At 43.3% G+C, this 23,599-nt stretch overlaps 1 protein-coding gene across 3 annotated transcripts in view; it reads right to left on the reverse strand.

Moving 5' to 3' along the window:
• Positions 1-7,039: 7,039 nt before the first annotated feature.
• Positions 7,040-23,599, reverse strand: part of naalad2 (N-acetylated alpha-linked acidic dipeptidase 2) — a 55,982-nt gene continuing 39,422 nt past the window's right edge. For 2 of the 3 annotated variants that reach the window (XM_012957076.3, XM_031896013.1), the window contains exons 12-20: positions 20,783-20,865; positions 19,222-19,285; positions 18,256-18,323; positions 13,936-14,027; positions 13,583-13,673; positions 12,039-12,303; positions 11,816-11,897; positions 11,120-11,212; positions 8,018-8,249 (exon numbers count right to left, since the gene is read on the reverse strand). In XM_012957076.3, the coding sequence (XP_012812530.2) occupies positions 8,060-8,249; positions 11,120-11,212; positions 11,816-11,897; positions 12,039-12,303; positions 13,583-13,673; positions 13,936-14,027; positions 18,256-18,323; positions 19,222-19,285; positions 20,783-20,865 (1,028 nt within the window). In that variant the 3' untranslated portion in view covers positions 8,018-8,059. Of the gene's footprint in view, positions 8,250-11,119; positions 11,213-11,815; positions 11,898-12,038; positions 12,304-13,582; positions 13,674-13,935; positions 14,028-18,255; positions 18,324-19,221; positions 19,286-20,782; positions 20,866-23,599 lie in introns of all 3 variants that reach the window. The other variant, NM_001030382.1, reaches the window with a different exon arrangement.

Below are 23,599 nucleotides of genomic sequence, written 5' to 3' on the forward strand. Positions count from 1 at the left end.
ATGTTGATACGGTACAAAATGTGGGGGTAAATAATGGGGTAAAATGCAAGCTTTGTGACAATTTTCAGAAATGTCATAAAAATCGTTCTGTTTAGCATAGCTTTGTAGTTTGGTAGTTTGCAGTAGAAAGATGTATTTACCCATTTTTGTTTTGTCAGATTGTGTACTTTTGGAAAATGTATAGTTTTCTAGGGTCTCCTTACTGTTAGGGGGCCTTATGCCGCATAATGCACATGCCGGTAGCTTATATTGCAGTGTATACACTTTGTATGCACTGACGTCCTTATGGGGTCTCTAAATGCCAGATACAGTGCTGACCCTATGCACAATGGGCATCAAACTGTTCAGCGGACCCTTGGCTTTCATATTTCGGGTGTGTTTTCTTGGTACCTAATGTTATGTGGGAGATAAGGTGCTTGAAAGTGGAAGATTTGATGTGTTTTTCAGGTATTTCACCAAAACTAGCAATTTTGGGAAAGCACTGCGACTCTGTAGTTTGGAGTAGAAAGACATGGGTACCAATTTTGAATTCGCCTGAATGTGTACTTTCCAAAAATATATGGTTTTGGGGGGTCAATGTATTTTTTTGTGTTTTTACCCCACAGAAAATGCAGTTAACATGTTGAATTTTCAGTAGCTAAAGAGACCTCTGGGGCAATCTCTATGCACTGACGTCCTTATGGGGTCTCTAAATGCCAGATACAGTGCTGATCCTATGCACAATGGGCATCAAACTGTTCAGCGGACCCTTGGCTTTCATATTTAGGGTGTGTTTTCTTGGTACCTAATGTTATGTGGGAGATATGGTGCTTGAAATTGGAAGATTTGATGTGATTTTCAGGTATTTCACCAAAACTAGCAATTTTGGGAAAGCACTGCGACTCTGTAGTTTGGAGTAGAAAGACATGGGTACCAATTTTGAATTCGCCCGAATGTGTACTTTCCAAAAATATATGGTTTTGGGGGGTCAATGTATTTTTGTGTGTTTTTACCCCACAGAAAATGCAGTAAATGTGTTGAATTTTCAGTAGCTAAAGAGACCTCTGGGGCAATCTCTATGCACCAACTTCCTTATGGGGTCTCTAAATGCCAGATACAGTGCTGATCCTATGCACAATGGGCATCAAACTGTTCAGCGGACCCTTGGCTTTCATATTTAGGGTGTGTTTTCTTGGTACCTAATGTTATGTGGGAGATAAGGTGCTTGAAAGTGGAAGATTTGATGTGTTTTTCAGGTATTTCACCAAAACTAGCAATTTTGGGAAAGCACTACGACTCTGTAGTTTGGAGTAGAAAGACATGGGTACCAATTTTGAATTCGCCCGAATGTGTACTTTCCAAAAATATATGGTTTTGGGGGGTCAATGTATTTTTTTGTGTTTTTACCCCACAGAAAATGCAGTAAACGTGTTGAATTTTCAGTAGCTAAAGAGACCTCTGGGGCAATCTCTATGCACTGACGTCCTTATGGGGTCTCTAAATGCCAGATACAGTACTGATCCTATGCACAATGGGCATCAAACTGTTCAGCGGACCCTTGGCTTTCATATTTTGGGTGTGTTTTCTTGGTACCTAATGTTATGTGGGAGATAAGGTGCTTGAAAGTGGAAGATTTGATGTGTTTTTCAGGTATTTCACCAAAACTAGCAATTTTGGGAAAGCACTGCGACTCTGTAGTTTGGAGTAGAAAGACATGGGTACCAATTTTGAATTCGCCCGAATGTGTACTTTCCAAAAATATATGGTTTTGGGGGGTCAATGTATTTTTTTGTGTTTTTACCCCACAGAAAATGCAGTAAACGTGTTGAATTTTCAGTAGCTAAAGAGACCTCTGGGGCAATCTCTATGCACTGACATCCTTATGGGGTCTCTAAATGCCAGATACAGTGCTGATCCTATGCACAATGGGCATCAAACTGTTCAGCGGACTCTTGGCTTTCATATTTAGGGTGTGTTTTCTTGGTACCTAATGTTATGTGGGAGATATGGTGCTTGAAAGTGGAAGATTTGATGTGATTTTCAGGTATTTCACCAAAACTAGCAATTTTGGGAAAGCACTGCGACTCTGTAGTTTGGAGTAGAAAGACATGGGTACCAATTTTGAATTCGCCCGAATGTGTACTTTCCAAAAATATATGGTTTTGGGGGGTCAATGTATTTTTTTGTGTTTTTACCCCACAGAAAATGCAGTAAACGTGTTGAATTTTCAGTAGCTAAAGAGACCTCTGGGGCAATCTCTATGCACTGACGTCCTTATGGGGTCTCTAAATGCCAGATACAGTGCTGATCCTATGCACAATGGGCATCAAACTGTTCAGCGGACCCTAGGCTTTCATATTTCGGGTGTGTTTTCTTGGTACCTAATGTTATGTGGGAGATAAGGTGCTTGAAAGTGGAAGATTTGATGTGTTTTTCAGGTATTTCACCAAAACTAGCAATTTTGGGAAAGCACTGCGACTCTGTAGTTTGGAGTAGAAAGACATGGGTACCAATTTTGAATTCGCCCGAATGTGTACTTTCCAAAAATATATGGTTTTGGGGGGTCAATGTATTTTTTTGTGTTTTTACCCCACAGAAAATGCAGTAAACGTGTTGAATTTTCAGTAGCTAAAGAGACCTCTGGGGCAATCTCTATGCACTGACATCCTTATGGGGTCTCTAAATGCCAGATACAGTGCTGATCCTATGCACAATGGGCATCAAACTGTTCAGCGGACTCTTGGCTTTCATATTTAGGGTGTGTTTTCTTGGTACCTAATGTTATGTGGGAGATATGGTGCTTGAAAGTGGAAGATTTGATGTGATTTTCAGGTATTTCACCAAAACTAGCAATTTTGGGAAAGCACTGCGACTCTGTAGTTTGGAGTAGAAAGACATGGGTACCAATTTTGAATTCGCCCGAATGTGTACTTTCCAAAAATATATGGTTTTGGGGGGTCAATGTATTTTTTTGTGTTTTTACCCCACAGAAAATGCAGTAAACGTGTTGAATTTTCAGTAGCTAAAGAGACCTCTGGGGCAATCTCTATGCACTGACGTCCTTATGGGGTCTCTAAATGCCAGATACAGTGCTGATCCTATGCACAATGGGCATCAAACTGTTCAGCGGACCCTAGGCTTTCATATTTCGGGTGTGTTTTCTTGGTACCTAATGTTATGTGGGAGATAAGGTGCTTGAAAGTGGAAGATTTGATGTGTTTTTCAGGTATTTCACCAAAACTAGCAATTTTGGGAAAGCACTGCGACTCTGTAGTTTGGAGTAGAAAGACATGGGTACCAATTTTGAATTCGCCCGAATGTGTACTTTCCAAAAATATATGGTTTTGGGGGGTCAATGTATTTTTTTGTGTTTTTACCCCACAGAAAATGCAGTAAACGTGTTGAATTTTCAGTAGCTAAAGAGACCTCTGGGGCAATCTCTATGCACTGACGTCCTTATGGGGTCTCTAAATGCCAGATACAGTGCTGATCCTATGCACAATGGGCATCAAACTGTTCAGCGGACCCTAGGCTTTCATATTTCGGGTGTGTTTTCTTGGTACCTAATGTTATGTGGGAGATATGGTGCTTGAAAGTGGAAGATTTGATGTGATTTTCAGGTATTTCACCAAAACTAGCAATTTTGGGAAAGCACTGCGACTCTGTAGTTTGGAGTAGAAAGACATGGGTACCAATTTTGAATTCGCCCGAATGTATACTTTCCAAAAATATATGGTTTTGGGGGGTCAATGTATTTTTTTGGGTTTTTACCCCACAGAAAATGCAGTAAACGGATTGATATTTCAGTAGCTAAAGAGATCTCCTGGGCAATTTGTATGCACTAACTTCCTTATGGGGTCTCTAAATGCCAGATACATTGGTTTTCCTATGCACAATGGGCATCAAACTGTTCAGCGGACCCTTGGCTTTCATATTTAGGGTGTGTTCTTTTGGTACCTAATGTTATGTGGGAGATAAGGTGCTTGAAAGTGGAAGATTTGATGTGATTTTTAGGTATTTCATCAAAACTGGCAATTTTGGGAAAGAATTGCGACTCAGTAGTTTGGAGTAGAAAGACATGGGTACCAATTTTGAATTTGTCCGAATGTGTACTTTCCAAAAATATATGATTTTTGGGGGTCAATGTATTTTTTTGTGTTTTTACCCCACAGAAAATGCAGTAAATGTGTTGAATTTTCAGTAGCTAAAGAGATCTCCTGGGCAATTTGTATGTACTAACTTCCTTTTGGGGTCTCTAAATTCCAGATACATCGGGGATCCTATGCACAATGGGCATCAAACTGTTCAGTGGACCCCTGGCTTTCATATTTAGGGTGTGTTTTCTTCGTACCTAATGTTATGTGGGAGATAAGGTGCTTGAAAATGGAAGATTTGAGGTGATTTTTTAGAATTTTCATAATTTTTTATAGAAAATGCTAAATTCAGTAAAGCATTGCCGTTTGGTACTTAGGAGTTGGAAGACATAGTTACCCATTTCGGATTCGTCAGAATGTGTAGTTTTCAAAAATGTATGGTTTCCTGGGGTAAACCTAATGTTCCAGGATTTTTGGCTTTGGAATGTAAAGTATGCCGTATTCTGCTGTAATGCTTTGAAAATTTAGTAATTTACTGCTGGGAGTTTTTGATCTATAGAAGTCAGAAATCTCAATAAAACTATACATATCAGGTATTGGCACGTTCGGAAGACATGAGGCTTTCCAAATCAGTTGAATTTTTGTCCATAAAATAAAATGTGTTTCTGGTAGAAATCCTTATATCATGAAAAATAGCATTTTTTCTTTTTTTTTTTGTATTTCAAGCTCTAAATCTTGTTCCAGAAGTGGAAATACACAAAAACTCAGGTAGATTTGGAAAGCTCAGGTTCTCCTGAAAAAAACAATATATAGTTTGCCTACCTAAACTTAACCCTGCCCCCAGTAAAAGCCCCTACATTGAGAGAGCACAGAATGTTCACAAAACGTCTGGCACTGGGGGGAACTGAAATGACGAATTCGGCTGGCACTTAAAGGGTTAAATGATTCCCTTTTCTCTGTAATAATAAAACAATACCTGTACTTGATCCCAACTAAGATATAATTACCCCTTATTGGGGCAGAACAGCCCTATTGGGTTTATTTAATGGTTAAATGATTCCCTTTTCTCTGTAATAATAAAACAGTACCTGTACTTGATCCCAACTAAGATATAATTACCCCTTATTGGGGGCAGAACAGCCCTATTGGGTTTATTTAATGGTTAAATGATTCCCTTTTCTCTGTAATAGTAAAACAGTACCTGTACTTGATCCCAACTAAGATATAATTACCCCTTATTGGGGGCAGAACAGCCCTATTGGGTTTATTTCATGGTTAAATGATTCCCTTTTCTCTGTAATAATAAAACAGTACCTGTACTTGATCCCAACTAAGATATAATTACCCCTTATTGGGGGCAGAACAGCCCTATTGGGTTTATTTAATGGTTAAATGATTCCCTTTTCTCTGTAATAATAAAACAGTACCTGTACTTGATCCCAACTAAGATATAATTACCCCTTATTGGGGGCAGAACAGCCCTATTGGGTTTATTTAATGGTTAAATGATTCCCTTTTCTCTGTAATAATAAAACAATACCTGTACTTGATCCCAACTTCTATCTTTCACCGTCGGAAATATCTTGCACTACTCAGGGCTTATAATAGTCAAAGCAAATTTTATTGTAGGAGACTAAGGTTTTGGCCCCACTAGGGCCTCTATATAAAAGGCACTGAATAAACCCTAAGTGGTGGGAAAGGACCTGGGGAAGCACAAAGATGATGTCATATCGCAATACACTGGCCCAAAGAGAAACATATATACCTTTGCACCTACATCAGCAGCTTTTTATATATATATTTATTTACTGACTTTATTTCATTAAAGACAACTTCCATTTCATACGTCGCTGTGTATTTGTGTCCCTGGTGTGACTTTGTACATGGAAAGGGCATTTACAGGCTGTTAGCACTGGCCCAATATGTTTCTGTTAGCAATGAGAATTAGGCGACTCCATGGGGGCCTCTATAGCTTCTGTTTTATTCCTTTTATATTTTACTAATGAAAATGTGAATGTTTTGAATGTATGTTTTAAGGGAAACTACACCCCCAAACAATATAGGTCTCTACAATAATATATTGCACAAACAGCTCATATGTAAAACCCTGCTTCATCTAAATAAACCATTTTCATATAAATATACTTTATTAGTAGTATGTGCCATTGGGTAATCCTAAATAGGAAACTGCCATTTTAAGAACTAAGGGCCGCCCCCTGGGATCATAGGATTCACAGTGCACACAAACAAGCCAAGGCACACATACATGCTAGGCCCCATCAGCCAATGAATGGGCAGAGTTCTGCCTTTTGCTCCCACACTACTTCCTGTTACAGTTAGAGCTGCATCACTTCCTGTCAGCTGATCTCTGAGGGAGCACACAGCCCATCACTAAATGGCGGCTCAAGGGAAAGCATGTAAAAGGGCAATATTTACTGATATATATATTCCAGTTTGGGGAGATTCTTTAATAGGCCACTTAATATGATATAAACTGTCTGTTGGTTACGTATTCATTCTGGGGGTAAAGTTTCCCTTTAATACTCTATATCCCTAGTATCTGTGGCGGTATTAACTTGCATTTATCCCAAAGCCACTGGCCATAGATTCTTTACCCCCTCCCATATCCCGTATACTGTGTTATGCCATTTTAGCAAGCTGGCAGTTTGCACAGGGGTAATTTAGGGACAAGTTAAACTATTACTATTCATATTCCCATCTCTCATTGAAAGCACTGCCTGGTTGCTAGGGTAAATAAGACCCTAGCAACCTAATAGCTGCTAAAATAACAAATGGAGAGCTGCTGAACAAAAAACTGGGGATGATATATAGGTGCAGAACTAATACTTGATCTTCATTAAAAGTAATAATGGGCTCAGGACATCAGTTATATAATAATAATATAATGCTAGGCAGTCAGAAAGGGAATAGTTCATTTATCTATGAAGGAAAAGGCTTGATGGGTATTTTTTTTTACATTGTTTATTGTATTTATTTTAGGACAAAATAATTACAATACAAAAAATGACTTCAGGTATTGGAATCTCTTATCCGGGAACCTGTTATCCAGATAGCTTTGCGTTACGGGGCAGCCATATGTTTCATTTTTTTCCTTAAATAAGAAGATAAGTCCCACGAGTTTTGTCACAGTTACTTTTCAAGTCTTTGTTTTTTTCATGAACGGCCAATTCTAAGCAACTTTTCAATTGGTCTTCATTATTTATTTCGTATAGATATTACATTATTTGCCTTCTTCTTCCGACTCTTTCCAGCTTTCAAATGGGGGTCACTGACCCCGGCAGCCAGAAGCTATTGCTCTGTGAGGCTACAGTTTTATTGTTATTGTTACTTTTTATTACTTTTCTTTCTATTCAGTCCCTCCCCTATTCATATACCAGTCTCTGATCCAAACCCCTCCCTGGTTGCTAAGGTAATTTTGCCCCTAGCAACCAGGTAACTGCTGAAATTCTAAACTGGACAGCTGCTAAACGAAAAGTGAAATAACTAACAAACTACAAATAATAAAAAATGAAGACCAATTGCAAATTGTCTCAGAATATCACTCTCTTACATCATACTAATGGTTAACTCAAAGGTGAACAATCCCATTAAGATGGAAAAAAATAAAATAAAACCATTATCGGGAAGGTCCCAAGGATAGTGGATAATGGGTCCCAAACCTGTATAATACTGGGGCAGAAACAAAACATGAGAAAACACTTTTTTTAGAATCTTTACATGTGAAAGTAGCAGTTCCGACAGCAGCAATGACGCACGTGCGAGTAACTGGCGACTCGGCCGCTCCCGCGGGATATTACACGCAGTCAGAAGGGCGCTTATCTGCTATGGAAAGTGCAAGTACGCGCAAATACCGTTTCTACAGATAAATATAAAAATACTGAACAATAAAGCTTTGTGATTGGCTCAAATAAACAGTCTCTCTCTCAAATAAAGAGATCTCTCTCTGGAACTGTCCCTTTTTATTTTTACGCTACTTCTTGAAGTGTCTCGGCGGCAGCTTGAACCGTAAATGCGGCAACGGAGATTTGCCTCTTCACTTCCTCCCACGCCCTGTACTGATCCGCTTTATTCTCTATGTCGAACAGGGCGTCGTATATCCCCGGGAAGGATTCCCCCGCGTACTTGTTATGGCTGCTTGGGGCGAAGATGACGTGCCTGGAAGAGAGAGGTAATTCCTGGTTGAGGGGGGGTATCTCCTGGATTCTGGGGTGCAAGGCTAATCTCAATGTCTGTCTAGAACCATGAATGCAGGTGCTGGGTCCACAGAACCCCCCATCTCCTTATAGGCTATAGGCATCACCTTTTACGTTAACTTTTAGTATGTTATAGCAGCGTTTTTCAACCACTGTTCTAGTGTGCCGCGAGATGTTGCCTGGTGTGCCGTAGGCAGGGCCGCAATTTTTACTTTCAAAAAAAAATCCGGGCCCTGTCATTGGTTGCGCCCCGTGTGTACGGGTGACGTCAGTACGCACGGGGCGCAACGTTATATACACAGGCCGTGTGCGGTCGCGTGTAGGCAGAAGTGCAGAGGCGGCGCGCGTGAGGGGAAGATGCTGCTGAAGCCGCCGAAGAGTAAAATGCTGCTGGGCACCAATGTATTAGGGGGGGCCACGGGGCACACTGACTTATGGGGGCACTGCTGCTGGGCACCAATGTACTAGGGGGGCTGGCTCTTGGCACCAATGTACTGGGGGGCACTGCTGCTGGGCACCAATGTACTAGGGGGGCACTGCTCTTGGCACCAATGTACTAGGGGGGCACTGCTGCTGGGCACCAATGTACTAGGGGGGCACTGCTCTTGGCACCAATGTACTAGGGGGGCACTGCTCTTGGCACCAATGTACTAGGGGGGCACTGCTGCTGGGCACCAATGTACTAGGGGGGCACTGCTCTTGGCACCAATGTACTAGGGGGGCACTGCTCTTGGCACCAATGTACTAGGGGGGCACTGCTCTTGGCACCAATGTACTAGGGGGGCACTGCTGCTGGGCACCAGTGTACTAGGGGGGCACTGCTCTTGGCACCAATGTAGTAGGGGGGCACTGCTGCTGGGCACCAGTGTACTAGGGGGGCACTGCTCTTGGCACCAATGTAGTAGGGGGGCACTGCTGCTGGGCACCAGTGTACTAGGGGGGCACTGCTCTTGGCACCAATGTACTGGGGGGCACTGCTGCTGGGCACCAGTGTACTAGGGGGGCACTGCTCTTGGCACCAATGTACTAGGGGGGCACTGCTGCTGGGCACCAGTGTACTAGGGGGGCACTGCTCTTGGCACCAATGTAGTAGGGGGGCACTGCTGCTGGGCACCAGTGTACTAGGGGGGCACTGCTCTTGGCACCAATGTACTGGGGGGCACTGCTGCTGGGCACCAGTGTACTAGGGGGGCACTGCTCTTGGCACCAATGTACTAGGGGGGCACTGCTGCTGGGCACCAATGTACTAGGGGGGCACTGCTCTTGGCACCAATGTACTAGGGGGGCACTGCTGCTGGGCACCAGTGTACTAGGGGGGCACTGCTCTTGGCACCAATGTAGTAGGGGGGCACTGCTGCTGGGCACCAGTGTACTAGGGGGGCACTGCTGCTGGGCACCAGTGTACTAGGGGGGCACTGCTCTTGGCACCAATGTACTAGGGGGGCACTGCTGCTGGGCACCAGTGTACTAGGGGGGCACTGCTCTTGGCACCAATGTACTGGGGGCACTGCTGCTGGGCACCAGTGTACTAGGGGGGCACTGCTCTTGGCACCAATGTACTAGGGGGGCACTGCTGCTGGGCACCAATGTACTAGGGGGGCACTGCTCTTGGCACCAATGTACTAGGGGGGCACTGCTCTTGGCACCAATGTACTAGGGGGGCACTGCTGCTGGGCACCAGTGTACTAGGGGGGCACTGCTGCTGGGCACAGAGTTACATTTTTTAACATTTTCTAATGGTGGTGTGCCTCGTGATTTTTTTCATGAAACAAGTGTGCCTTTGCCCAAAAAAGGTTGAAAAACACTGTGTTATAGAATAGCCAGTTCTAATCAACTTTTCAGTTGGTCTTCATTATTTATTTTTTATAGTTTTTTAATTATTTGTCGTCTTCTTCTAACAGCAGCTTTTAAATGGGGGTCACTGACCCCCGCAGCCAAAAAAACCTATTGCTCTGTGAGGCTACAATTGTATTGTTATTGTTACTTTTTATTACTTATCCTTCTAATCAGGGCCTCTCTTATTCATATACCAGCTCATTCAAACCACTCCCTGGTTGTTAAGGTAACTTGGATCCTAGCAACCAGATAGCTGCTGAAACACCAAACTGGAAAGCTGCTGAACTAAAAGTTACTAACTAACTAACAAATAATAAAAAAATGAAGACCAATTGCAAATTGTCTCAGAATATTACTCTCTACATCATACATCTACATCATTAAGCTGCCCATACACATACAGATTTTAGCCTTCTTCCGACGAACATTTGTCCAGCTTCAGGGATAGAGTTAAGGTCCCCATACACTGCCGACATCGCCAAGCAAGCAGATCTTCTCTGATATCCCCCACCTACGGGTGGGCGATATCGGGAGAATTCAGGCTAATTCGATCGTTTGGCCCTGGGGCCAAACGATCGAATTATAATGACGGGCATAGGCAAAGTCGGTCCAGGGACCGCATCAACGAGCCGATGCGGTCCCCGATGCGACTAAATTTTCTTACCTGCCCGATCAGGCCAGATATCGGTCAGGCAGGCCCGTCAGGACCCATATCGGCAGCTAGAATCGGCCCGTGTATGGGGACCTTTAATGTAGACAATTGGGCAGTTGGGTAATGGTGATATCGTCGAGAATCTGGACAAGTGCTCCAAAGAGAGTTCTTCGTATAGTTAGTGCTGCCCAGATGTTACTGTGACCCATAGTCAATACGGTGGGACCTGCATGTTATATAGGGATTCAACATGGCGCTCACTATGAGACCACAGTAACGGTGATAGCACCCCTGTACAGAAGGGAAGGACCCCCCAAGCGCCAAGCACAAATAACCCCATGTACCTGTAGAACTGTCTTCCGGGCAATCCCAAAGGATCCGTGAAGGCTCTTTCCGCAAACATCAGCTGATCGTTCATAATGCGAACAGCAAGTGGGCTGGGAGACGGAAACAAAGAGTTAATCGTACAATATCAGTATGTTATAGAATGGACAATTCTAAGCAACTTTTCAATTGGTCTTCTTTATTTATTTGTTATAGTTTTTGAATTATTTGCCGTCTTCTTTCAGCTCTTTGCAGCTTTCAAATGGGGGTCACTGACCCCGGCAGCCAAAAACTATTGCTCTGTGAGGCTCCAGTTTTATTGTTATTGTAACTTTTTATAACTTTCTTTTCTATTCAGTCCCTCTCCTATTCATATATTAGTCTCTCCTCCAAGCCACTGCCTGGTTGCTAAGGTAACTTGCACCCTAGCAACCATATAGCTGCTAAAACTCCGAACTGGAGAACTGAAAATGAAATAATCCAAATAATAAAAAATGAAGACCAACTGCAAATTGTCTCAGAATATCACTCTCATACTTTTTATAGATTTCTTTTCTATTCAGTCCCTCTCCTATTCATATATTAGTCTCTCCTCCAAGCCACTGCCTGGTTGCTAAGGTAACTTGCACCCTAGCAACCATATAGCTGCTAAAACTCCGAACTGGAGAACTGAATATCACTCTCATACTACAAGTTAACTCAAAGGTGAGACTTACTTATGGTGATCAAGCTTTTCAAGTCGTTGGTGCAGCCCGTCTGACGCTTCTGTAAAGTTCTGGATGGCAGAAAACAGAGGTTCTGAAACATAGGAGATTAGTTTTTTTTTATTGCAACCAATCAGCAATTAGCTTCGGTCAGTCTGCTGCAGGTAATATAATGTAGCAACTCTCTGATTGGTCCCTGTCGGTGACTGACGCTGTAACAGCCCCTCCCACTTACCAAATGATACTCCGTATGTTTCCATTTGGGACCTGTTCCTCTTGGCCAGGCTGTAGATACTGGTGGCGTAACTTTTCAGCGCTTCTCCGTAGTCCTGCACGTTGAATGGGATGACGGGGGCGTTGGCGAGTTCATAGACCAGACTTCCTCTCACCTGGGCCACCGACAGCTGTTTCTTGAAACTGGGGTCATAGTAACGTTCCACCAACTCGAATGTTTCATACACGGTGTGATAGACCGGGTAGTTACTGTACTTGTCCGTCTTCTGTTGGGGCGGGGAGAAAACACAGATATTATATATTATAAACATACATCTAAGGGAAATATATTATGTAGCAGCAACATATGTCATGGCCAGGGCGGAGTAACTGGAGGCCAATTAGTGGTCATGGCCAGGGCGGAGCCAATTAGTGGTGGCCCCTCAAGCCCAGACTGACACTGACTTCGTTGGATGACATTATCACTTTATAATATATCGTTGCCCTATGGGACCAAACTGTAATCGTTATATGTATAAACGATGCTTAGTGATGTCATCAGTTATAATCGGAGCTTAGTGATGTCATTTCCGTCACGTGACTCACTGAAACTTGTATATTATAATAAAGTGCAGAACGTATACGCATATGGTACAGGAAGTACAGAACATATACACATATGGTACAGGGAGTACAGAACGTATACACATATGGTACAGGAGGTACAGAACGTATACACATATGGTACAGGAAGTACAGAACGTATACATGTGTATATGTTCTGTACTCCCTGTACCATATGTGTATACGTTCTGTACTCCCTGTACCACATGTGTATACGTTCTGTACTCCCTGTACCACATGTGTATACGTTCTGTACTCCCTGTACCACATGTGTATACGTTCTGTACTCCCTGTACCACATGTGTATACGTTCTGTACTCCCTGTACCACATGTGTATACGTTCTGTACTCCCTGTACCACATGTGTATACGTTCTGTACTCCCTGTACCACATGTGTATACGTTCTGTACTCCCTGTACCACATGTGTATACGTTCTGTACTCCCTGTACCACATGTGTATACGTTCTGTACTCCCTGTACCACATGTGTATACGTTCTGTACTCCCTGTACCACATGTGTATACGTTCTGTACTCCCTGTACCACATGTGTATACGTTCTGTACTCCCTGTACCATATGTGTATACGTTCTGTAATCCCTGTACCACATGTGTATACGTTCTGTACTCCCTGTACCACATGTGTATACGTTCTGTACTCCCTGTACCACATGTGTATACGTTCTGTACTCCCTGTACCACATGTGTATACGTTCTGTACTCCCTGTACCATATGTGTATACGTTCTGTACTCCCTGTACCACATGTGTATACGTTCTGTACTCCCTGTACCATATGTGTATACGTTCTGTACTCCCTGTACCATATGTGTATACGTTCTGTACTCCCTGTACCATATGTGCATACGTTCTGTACTCCCTGTACCATATGTGCATACGTTCTGTACTCCCTGTACCATATGTGCATACGTTCTGTACTTACCCGGTTCTTGGTGTAGCGAGCTCTTGCAGAGGCAATGCCCAGGCGCTGGAAATAAGCCTCAAAGTCACTTCCCGATCCAAGTTTATTGATTCTATAAGAGACCAAAAAATATAAACCAAAAGCAAGTTATGTTGGCCGACCAACTAAAACTGGGGGCCCAGTCACAAGGTTAGGCTCGTGGCTACACGCCCCATATCATGTGACCATCAGGTGATCAGGTTCCTAGTCCTGCATTGGCTGCAGTCTGTTGTATCCTTTATGTATTGACCAACTGAATGTATTGGCTGAAGCTGCACATAGGAATGCACAGCAATATACAGGCGATGAGCGTAAGCTCCTATGCCGAGAGTTACCTGGGAATCTCTTTATTCTCAATGGAAGGATCTTTTTGCCTCCAGCTTTCATATAACGACTCTCCCTCAAAGCCTTGGTCTGGGCTGGCGATCTGTGAAGAAAACAAAAAGTGAGATCCTCCAATGAGAATTCTACTGATCAAAAACCTTCATTATAAATGCAAAAGAACTGACCAATGAGAATGCTGATTGCCAGCACTGCTGTTATCTTACATATAGAGGTTATAAATATAGATATATAAAGAAATAGAGGGACAGACTTGTTCAGTGCTGGGAAACTGTGCTTATTGCTCCCAACTCCAATTGCAGGAACAGAGAACAGGGAGCCGGATTTACTCACATCAGCTGGGATTCTCATTGGAGGATTTTATGCATTTTAATGAGGTGGCTGCCCCCCCCCCCAGCCCAATAAATAGTCTATGGTACCTTACAGCAGCCCCTCTGGCATTTGCCTGAACCCACAGATTGCCAGTCTGGGCCTGCTGCCATTACTTTAATGATTCCCTGTCCCACATGTATAAACAAAAGAGACAAAGGGTGAGCCCCCAGGGCCAACTCCCTTTTCTAAATCTGAAGTGTCCGACTCAGTAGCTGGGAGTGTGGAGCCACAGATTAGGCCTTAATCCATTATTATTCAGCCACGTGGGGCAGGGATTATACGCCTGAATGTATCAAACACACAGATTCCAACTAAACAAGAGACAAAACAACACATTTACCCTGAAAAATAGTTCATTCTGTTACAGATACGCGGCTTCCACCCAGCCTGCCTTCTATGCACATTATACTCACACTTTACCTACCGGCACATTTATAGTTTATAAACGGGAGGGTCTCCATGTCTGGATAGAGCTCAGGGTATGATACATACTGTTCCATTACATGGGCATAGCTATGGCCTTACATTATATTGCTGAATTATGCTATCAGCAAACGTAAAAGGCTGTTCCTGCTGAATTGTGCTTAGTACAGGGGAATCCCTATGTGCCATAGTTTTATGGTATCTCTCTGTACAGGCTATGAGCAAACTTAGGGGGCTGTTCCTGCTGAATTGTGCTTAGTACAGGGGAATCCCTATGCTGCCATAGTTTTATGGTATCTCTCTGTACAGGCTATGAGCAAACTTAGGGGGCTGTTCCTGCTGAATTGTGCTTAGTACAGGGGGATCCCTATGCTGCCATAGTTTTATGGTATCTCTCTGTACAGGCTATGAGCAAACTTAGGGGGCTGTTCCTGCTGAATTGTGCTTAGTACAGGGGAATCCCTATGCTGCCATAGTTTTATGGTATCTCTCTGTACAGGCTGTGAGCAAACTTAGGGGGCTGTTCCTGCTGAATTGTGCTTAGTACAGGGGAATCCCTATGCTGCCATAGTTTTATGGTATCTCTCTGTACAGGCTATGAGCAAACTTAGGGGGCTGTTCCTGCTGAATTGTGCTTAGTACAGGGGAATTCCTATGTGCCATAGTTTTATGGTCCCAATATAAATATATAACATGATATTGTAGATGTGAAAAAATTTAATTTTAGCACACTGAATCATTTTTCTATTTAAAATAAATTGGCCGGCTTTAGGCCGGGTCAGGACCAATACGTGCCACAGCCTGTGATCCAGTATCATCCAGAGAAGTTCTATATAAATGTACCAATTATGTATTTCTCCCGAAAACAGAAAGGGATAAACAAACCCTGCTTTCAGTAGCAATTACTTTAACCCAAGAACCTGTGCAGGACTCCCGTACACTCGTCAAAAATGGCCCCCCCAGTCTCCTTTAATTGCGTCAAGGGTAATTGCCCTCCCTGTGTGTAATTGTGTATATTGTAAGATTGTACAGCGCTGCGTATCCTTGTGGCCCTTTATAAATAAAGTTATACGAAGATTGTAAGCTCTTTTGGGCAGGGCTCCCTTCCCCTCCTGTATCGGTTACTGATTGCTTTATATGTTACTCTGTATGTCCAATGTATGAAATGCAGTAATTCCTTGTAGAGTGTAAGCTCTTTTGGGCAGGGCTCCCTTCCCCTCCTGTATCGGTTACTGATTGCTTTATATGTTACTCTGTATGTCCAATGTATGAAATGCAGTAATTCCTTGTAGAGTGTAAGCTCTTTTGGGCAGGGCTCCCTTCCCCTCCTGTATCGGTTACTGATTGCTTTATATGTTACTCTGTATGTCCAATGTATGAAATGCAGTAATTCCTTGTAGAGTGTAAGCTCTTTGGGCAGGGTTCCCTTCCCCTCCTGTATCGGTTATTGGTTGCTTTATATGTTACTCTGTATGCCCAATGTATGAAATGCAGTAATTCCCTGTAGAGTGTAAGCTCTTTTGGGCAGGGCTCCCTTCCCCTCCTGTATCGGTTACTGATTGCTTTATATGTTACTCTGTATGCCCAATGTATGTAACCCACTTATTGTACAGCGCTGTGGGATATGTTGGCGCTTTATAAATAAATGTTAATAATAATACATAGATACATACATACAGGGTATATAGAAGTAGAACACACATCCCCTGCTATATTGTATCTTACCAGCAGATGGCGCTGTGTTGCTTCTCTATTCACTTGCACAGAAGTCACTTTATAATTCCCCTTGTGTAACCTTGCTGAATGGGCAAGTCTAATGATTAACTGTGGGGGTGTTGTGCCCGCCCGGGACATTGTGCCGCCAATATTTACACTAATGTACAGACTTCCAAACACTGGAACCCGCACCAACATCTGTTTCTTGTCACAGCTGGCACTTTGCTCTCTAAATGAATCCTGCCCAAGCCACTGGCATTCATGATGGGACGTGCCGCTGGGGGGGGCACCTTACATTAGCAATTAATTGAGCTGCAGGCTGTGGGGCGGCACAGAAACCAGTACAGGCTGCAGAAGACATTCTGTGAGCTACTGACAAGCCCTTTAGGACGGGGAGGGGGTAGTTCCCCTAGATATTAATATGGATCCCCTGGGCAAATAGATACAAAAGAGCATAAAAAGTTTAGCGACTTTGTTGCTGTTCCAGCCCCGCCCACTATGCAATTGATGGAACTCATTTGGCTAAATGGATAGAGATAGATATTAAATGCCGAATATAAGTGCAATCTGTCAGATTCAACGGCACGAGCCTAACAGAACCATAAAACATAATGAGAATGATACATAAACGCGGTTACAAAATGAAATGGCTCCGGCGGGGTGGCTAATTCCGCTATGTTACCATCGGCTCGTTATGCTCGTTAAATTGTGCTAATTAGGGGCAGTGTTATGACTAGTGATTAGGATGTTGGACACGCAAGATAAATTCGGCAACGGCAGCTCTAAAGCTGGTGGGTTTGATCAATACGGTGAGCCGGGGGGGGGGGGGAATGGGAGCCAGACAGAGACAAATGTATAGTTACAAAGCCATTTCTATGGGATCTAAGCCGCCCTGGCCATAGAAATGGCTTTTCAACTGTACATTATTGTGCTTGCTTCTCTATGGGCTGTTCCTGCTGGACTGTGCTTAGTACTGGGGAACATGTATAAGGCTGGATACAGGAAAGTCCCCACTTTCACTACCTTCCCATCCCAGCTCGGCCCCTTACTGAGCAGCCCCGTACAAGGAAACTATGTTCAAATCCCCGTGCATCTACCCTGCGAAATTCCGCATTTCACCATTGGCCAATTGTTTCGTGAAAGTTTCGCAAAACGTTGCCACAAAAAAATCGTTGCATAGAAAAAAAGCGAGCTTAAGTCAAAAAAGGAGCGGTCACGTCAATAAGGGCGTGGCTGTGTAAAAAAAGGGGCGAGGCTGCATAAAAAAAAGTTGCACCATACCCACGTTTCCTGAATTTTTCGCAAATTTTTGCACGGTGTCGCAGAAAAACTCATTTATTGTTATGGGATTTTTTTTAAATGGATTTATCAAATGGTGAACTCTTTTACCCATTAATAAATACAGTTCTAAAAATCCCATAGGAATGAATAAAAAAGTGGGTGAGTTTTTTTGTGGCAAACTCTAATCTCCCATTTTGATCAATCTGCCCCCAGTTGGGTTCAGTACTTAGTTACTTAGTTGCGAGTATAGTTCAACTGCCCCCCCCCCGGCACTAACTTTGCCCAGGAGCAGTAACCCATAGCAACCAATCAGCAGGTAGACTTTACTGCTCACCTGTTTAAATGAAAACATCTTATTGGTTGCTATGGGTTACTGCTCCTGCCTTTTATTCCATACAGGGCTTAGACTGAACATATACAGAATTATATATAATTATTTATTAAGCTAAAATAATATACAGTTCACTGATCATGTGACCTAGGTTTCCCAGCGTCTCCCTTACGCCACAAGCAGGTTTTACCTCTTTCGTCAGGTTATAGACCAGTCTGTACATCAGGGGGGTACAATCCACTCTCAGGGTGTAGTTTCCTGCAGATACAATGAAGCTGGGGGTTACACATACTGATAAAGGGGCACTTTCTCTCCACGTTACAGGACACATAGGGGTTAAAGGGGTGGTTCACGTTTAAGTTAACTATTAGTATATTATAGAATGGCCAATTCTAAGCAACTTTTCAATTGGTCATTATTCTTATAGTTTTTTTTTTTACTATTTACCTTCATCTTCTGACTCTTTCCAACTTTTAAATGGGGGTCACTGACCCCAGCAGCCCATAACTATTGCTCCGTGAGGCTAATTTTACTGTTATTGTTACTTTTTTATTACTTATTTTTCTATTCAGGGCCTTTCCTAACCTTATTCCAGTCTTTTCATCACCCACTTCCTGGTTGCTAAAGTAAATTGGACCCTAGCAACCAGATAGCTGCTGAATTGAAAGTGAAATAATTGAAAAAAACCACAAATAAAAAAAGAGGACCAACTGCAAATTGTCTAAGAATATTCCTCTCTACATACTAAAAAATTAACTCAAAGGCAAAGAACCCCTTTAAAATCAATTGGGACTGGGAAACCCCGCATTGGGTTTAGTGTATGTAGGGACAGTGCAGATGGATTGTGGGTATTTATTTATTACGACATCAAGGGGTGATGTTGCCCGTAGTAACCAATCAGACCTTTGCTTTCGTTTTATAACTTGTAGGTGTTGAAATCTAATTGCTGATTGGTTGCTATGGGCAACATCACTGGTGATGCTTCCAATGATTCGGTCTCCAATGTTGATAATACGCCCCCAAATATGATCTTCATTTTTTAGGGGGCAGAAGTACAGGGGCCACGCTGACAGTATGTGTGCAATCATCTTTCATTTCCTGGCACCCCCTTTATTTTAATCAATAACTCAATGATTAAATGGGAGTAGAGGGTTACCTTCTATAGCCGAGTCGGAATTGATATACGCCACAGCGCGCTCATTCAGAATTTTGGCATTTTCCTGCAATAGAAAATTCAGGCAAGTAATGAGAAATAATCATTTATCCTATTGGGTCATAAATGTAACGTGACTGGTTTTAAAGGAGTCTATGGCTTTAATGTGGGGTTTCAGCTTTGCTCAGTGAGACTGGGAATATATACAATGGTACCGGTGTTGCCAGCGTGTAGTTACACTATCTGCCCAGCTGGTGGCGATCTCTAATAAGAAAAGACACAACTGAAACTATTATCTACCCTGGCAACATTTAAAGTTTTACCTGAAAGAGTCACAATAGAAGAGCAAATACATTTTTAATAACAGAACACTAATTCTTAATGTAACGATAAACTTGTCCCTTAAATATGGAGAAATAAAAAAACCAACCCCCTCCGCCCCAGAGGAGAGAGACCAACACCCCCGGTGGCTCCGTATATAGAAATCAAGACTGAATTATTTCAGGGTGATGTCTCGGTATCCTTGGTAACACATTGTTTGGTAAGCAATGCTGAACCCTGAAATTAGCAGTTTAGACACATCCACTGTGGCCAATGTCTGTGGGTTCAGTGCAGTGGTTGTCTGGAAAAAAATTGTGCTTAGTACAGGGGAATCCCTATGTGCCATAGTTTTATGGTATCTCTGTACAGGCTATGAGCAAACTTAGGGGGCTGTTCCTGCTGAATTGTGCTTAGTACAGGGGAATCCCTATGCTGCCATAGTTTTATGGTATCTCTCTGTACAGGCTATGAGCAAACTTAGGGGGCTGTTCCTGCTGAATTGTGCTTAGTACAGGGGAATCCCTATGCTGCCATAGTTTTATGGTATCTCTCTGTACAGGCTATGAGCAAACTTAGGGGGCTGTTCCTGCTGAATTGTGCTTAGTACAGGGGAATCCCTATGTGCCATAGTTTTATGGTATCTCTCTGTACAGGCTATGAGCAAACTTAGGGGGCTGTTCCTGCTGAATTGTGCTTAGTACAGGGGAATCCATATGCTGCCATAGTTTTATGGTATCTCTCTGTACAGGCTATGAGCAAACTTAGGTGGCTGTTCCTGCTGAATTGTGCTTAGTACAGGGGAATCCCTATGTGCCATAGTTTTATGGTATCTCTCTGTACAGGCTATGAGCAAACTTAGGGGGCTGTTCCTTGCTGGAATCTGTGCTTTAGGTACAGGGGAAAGGTCCCTAATGTGCCGGATCTAGTTTTTTATGGTATCTCTCTGTACAGGCTATGAGCAAACTTAGGGGGCTGTTCCTGCTGAATTGTGCTTAGTACAGGGAATCCCTATGTGCCATAGTTTTATGGTATCTCTCTGTACAGGCTATGAGCAAACTTAGGGGGCTGTTCCTGCTGAATTGTGCTTAGTACAGGGGAATCCCTATGTGCCATAGTTTTATGGTATCTCTCTGTACAGGCTATGAGCAAACTTAGGGGGCTGTTCCTGCTGAATTGTGCTTAGTACAGGGGAATCCCTATGTGCCATAGTTTTATGGTATCTCAGTTTTCCTTTCTTTATTACCTCGGCCCATTCTGTAGATCCCAGCAGTCCAAACTCTTCGGCATCCCAGCTTGCAAATATAATAGTCCTTCTGGGCCGCCAACCTGAAACAACAGCCGCTGGTTATAATATGTGTGATTATATCAATGACAACTGTTTCATTTACAATTGGTTAAGGAAGGGGAGGGTCGGTGGGTCCATAGGCAGCTGGAAATGACATCTGAGCTGAGTTGAAACTATCCCCCCCATACTACACCGCCTACAGGTTGCTCCCAGTCCTGTCTTATTCCTGGTTGGTTGCCCAGAAAGCAATAATGTAAAACAATTTAATGTAAAACTGCTCAGACTGCTCTCCTGAGCTCCCCCGCCATTATATAATTTTCACAATATTAGAAGTTTTTACACTGCTAATGTGATGTAATTGAAACAGTAGTGCCACCTGCAGTTCAGATCCACCAGCTGGCCACAGTCAGCAGAAAATGAAGTCATTGAGCAGAGAAGGGTCGTCTGACACAAGACTTTCCCCTTCTCACTAAATTCATTTTCTGCAACTGTGGATTGTCAGCAGAACTGAACAGCAGGTGGCGCTGTGGTTTCAAATTGATATTGAATAAATATTGTGTATAGCAAAAGTACAGCAGTGAGAGTAATGAGTTACTGGCTTCCAGTGCTAATGTGAGTAGCCCCAGGCAGGACTAACCGGATCACTGTAGGAAACTCGGCTCCACAACAAAGTGAAAAAGGTCATTCAGGGTGAATTAGCGCTGCCCAACCCGACTGCTGTATGTAATGTCTCTATGCACAAACTGAGTGTTGCACCCGTGAATACAGCGCCTGTGTAGCCCCCAGTGGGTGCAGCACAACTGATGAGCCAATGTTTTCCAAAGGGATGGATTCGCAGTGAGATTCTGCATTTCGTCATTGGCAAATAGTTTTGCAAAAATTCGGCAAAATTTGCGGCACGTCAAAAAAAGGAGGTGGTCAAGTAAAAAAATGGCATGGTCGAGCCCAAAAAGGGCGTGGTCGCGTCCAAAAAGGGCATGGTCGAGCCCAAAAAGGGCATGGTCGAGTACAAAATGGCATGGTCGAGCCCAAAAAGGGCATGGTCGAGTCCAAAAAGGGCATGGTCAAGTCCAAAATGGCATGGTCGCGTCCAAAAAGGGCATGGTCACGTGAAAAAAGGGCATAGTTGCGTCCAAAAAGGGCATGGTCACGTGAAAAAAGGGCATAGTTGCGTCCAAAAAGGGCATGGTCACGTGAAAAAAGGGCATAGTTGCGTCCAAAAAGGGCATGGTCACGTGAAAAAAGGGCATGGTCACGTGAAAAAAGGGCATGGTCACGTGAAAAAAGGGCATAGTCGCGTCCAAAAAGGGCATAGTCGTGTCCCAAAAGGGCATAGTCGCGTCCAAAAAGGGCATGGTCGCGTGAAAAAAGGGCATAGTCGCGTCCAAAAAGGGCATGGTTGCATCAAAAAAAGCGTGGGCACTAGTGATGAGCAAATTTTTGTTGGCAGGCATGGATTCGCAGCGAATTTCCACATTACGCCATTGGTGAATTGTTTTGCGAAACTTCCGTGAAAATTGGCCGCACGGATTTTTTTTTGTCGCGCGTCAAATTGGGCGCGGTCGTGTAAAAAAAGTGCAGGCATCAAAAAAATTGCACAACAAATGCGTTTTGTGAATTTTTCGCCGTTTTGCGAATTTTATGGCGAAGCGAGACAGGACAGATTCGCTCATCACTAGTGAACACTTCAGAAAAGGGCGTGATCATGTCAAAAGAGGCATGGTCACGTTAAATAAAAAAAGTTGCATGCGTCAAAAACGTGCACGGTATCCGCATTTCGCAAATTCTTCCCCGTTTTGCAAACTTTTTCACAAATTTTTCAGTGACGCAAAATGGCAGATTCGCTCCTGACTTTGCAGCCCCCATAGTGCCTATAAACCATGCAATTCCCCTGCTGTGCTGAACAACTTTATATAATTATAAGGATTTATAAAGCTCTAACATATTCCTCAGCGCGGTACATACGTGTAACATATAGTTTACATGCACAGACTGACCATTACAGGAGAGGAACCTGCTCATAAGAGCTTACTATCCAAAGGAATATACTGTAGCAGCGCCCATGTCCGCACCCTCCCCTCACTCTGTCGCCCAGATCCTGCTTATAATAAGGGCGTTTCCCATTGACAAACAAGTTATTCCTGTGCTGGGGGGTTGGTTCCTGGGGGTGGGCGGGGCATGGAGTGCGTAGCTTGGCTGAGCCAATGGCACAAACACAATGAAACGGATCCCCCTGTCACATAGACTAATGCAGATAAACAAGGAGGCAGTGTGGCAGAACTGGCAGAGCCCAAAGAGTAAATAAACATGGGGGGGGGGGGGCGGGTTGCATTCTCTCCCACAGAGATATCCCTGCTCCCTGCCAACTTCTGCCCCGCACTGGGACTTCTCCAGCACCGTTAGAAATTAGTCGGTCTTACTGGTTCTTTGAAAACAGTCAGTTATGTATATACCTATTGTTTGCTAAATATTTATATTCTGCTTTCCTGTTGCTCAACCACATTCCATAACTTCTGTCTGTTAAAAAACCCATATAACTTCATGTGGAATTGCTCTCCTGGTCATTTTTGCTTTTGATGATATTAGCAGTTTTGCACTGCTAATATCATTAATCAGTAAGAGGAGTGCCCCCTGCTGTTCTATCTACTGTTCTGAATGTGGAAGGTGTGATTCAACTCAGCAGAGAAGCATCAGGAGGCTCTTCCCACATCAGTAACTTTAAAGGGGTACTTTAGGGCTTCCTAGCCAAAATTTGTTAAAGCCCCACACAACACA

The sequence above is a fragment of the Xenopus tropicalis genome, chromosome 2, assembly GCF_000004195.4.
Source record: "Xenopus tropicalis strain Nigerian chromosome 2, UCB_Xtro_10.0, whole genome shotgun sequence".
In the NCBI taxonomy this organism is placed as follows: Eukaryota; Metazoa; Chordata; class Amphibia; order Anura; family Pipidae; genus Xenopus; species Xenopus tropicalis.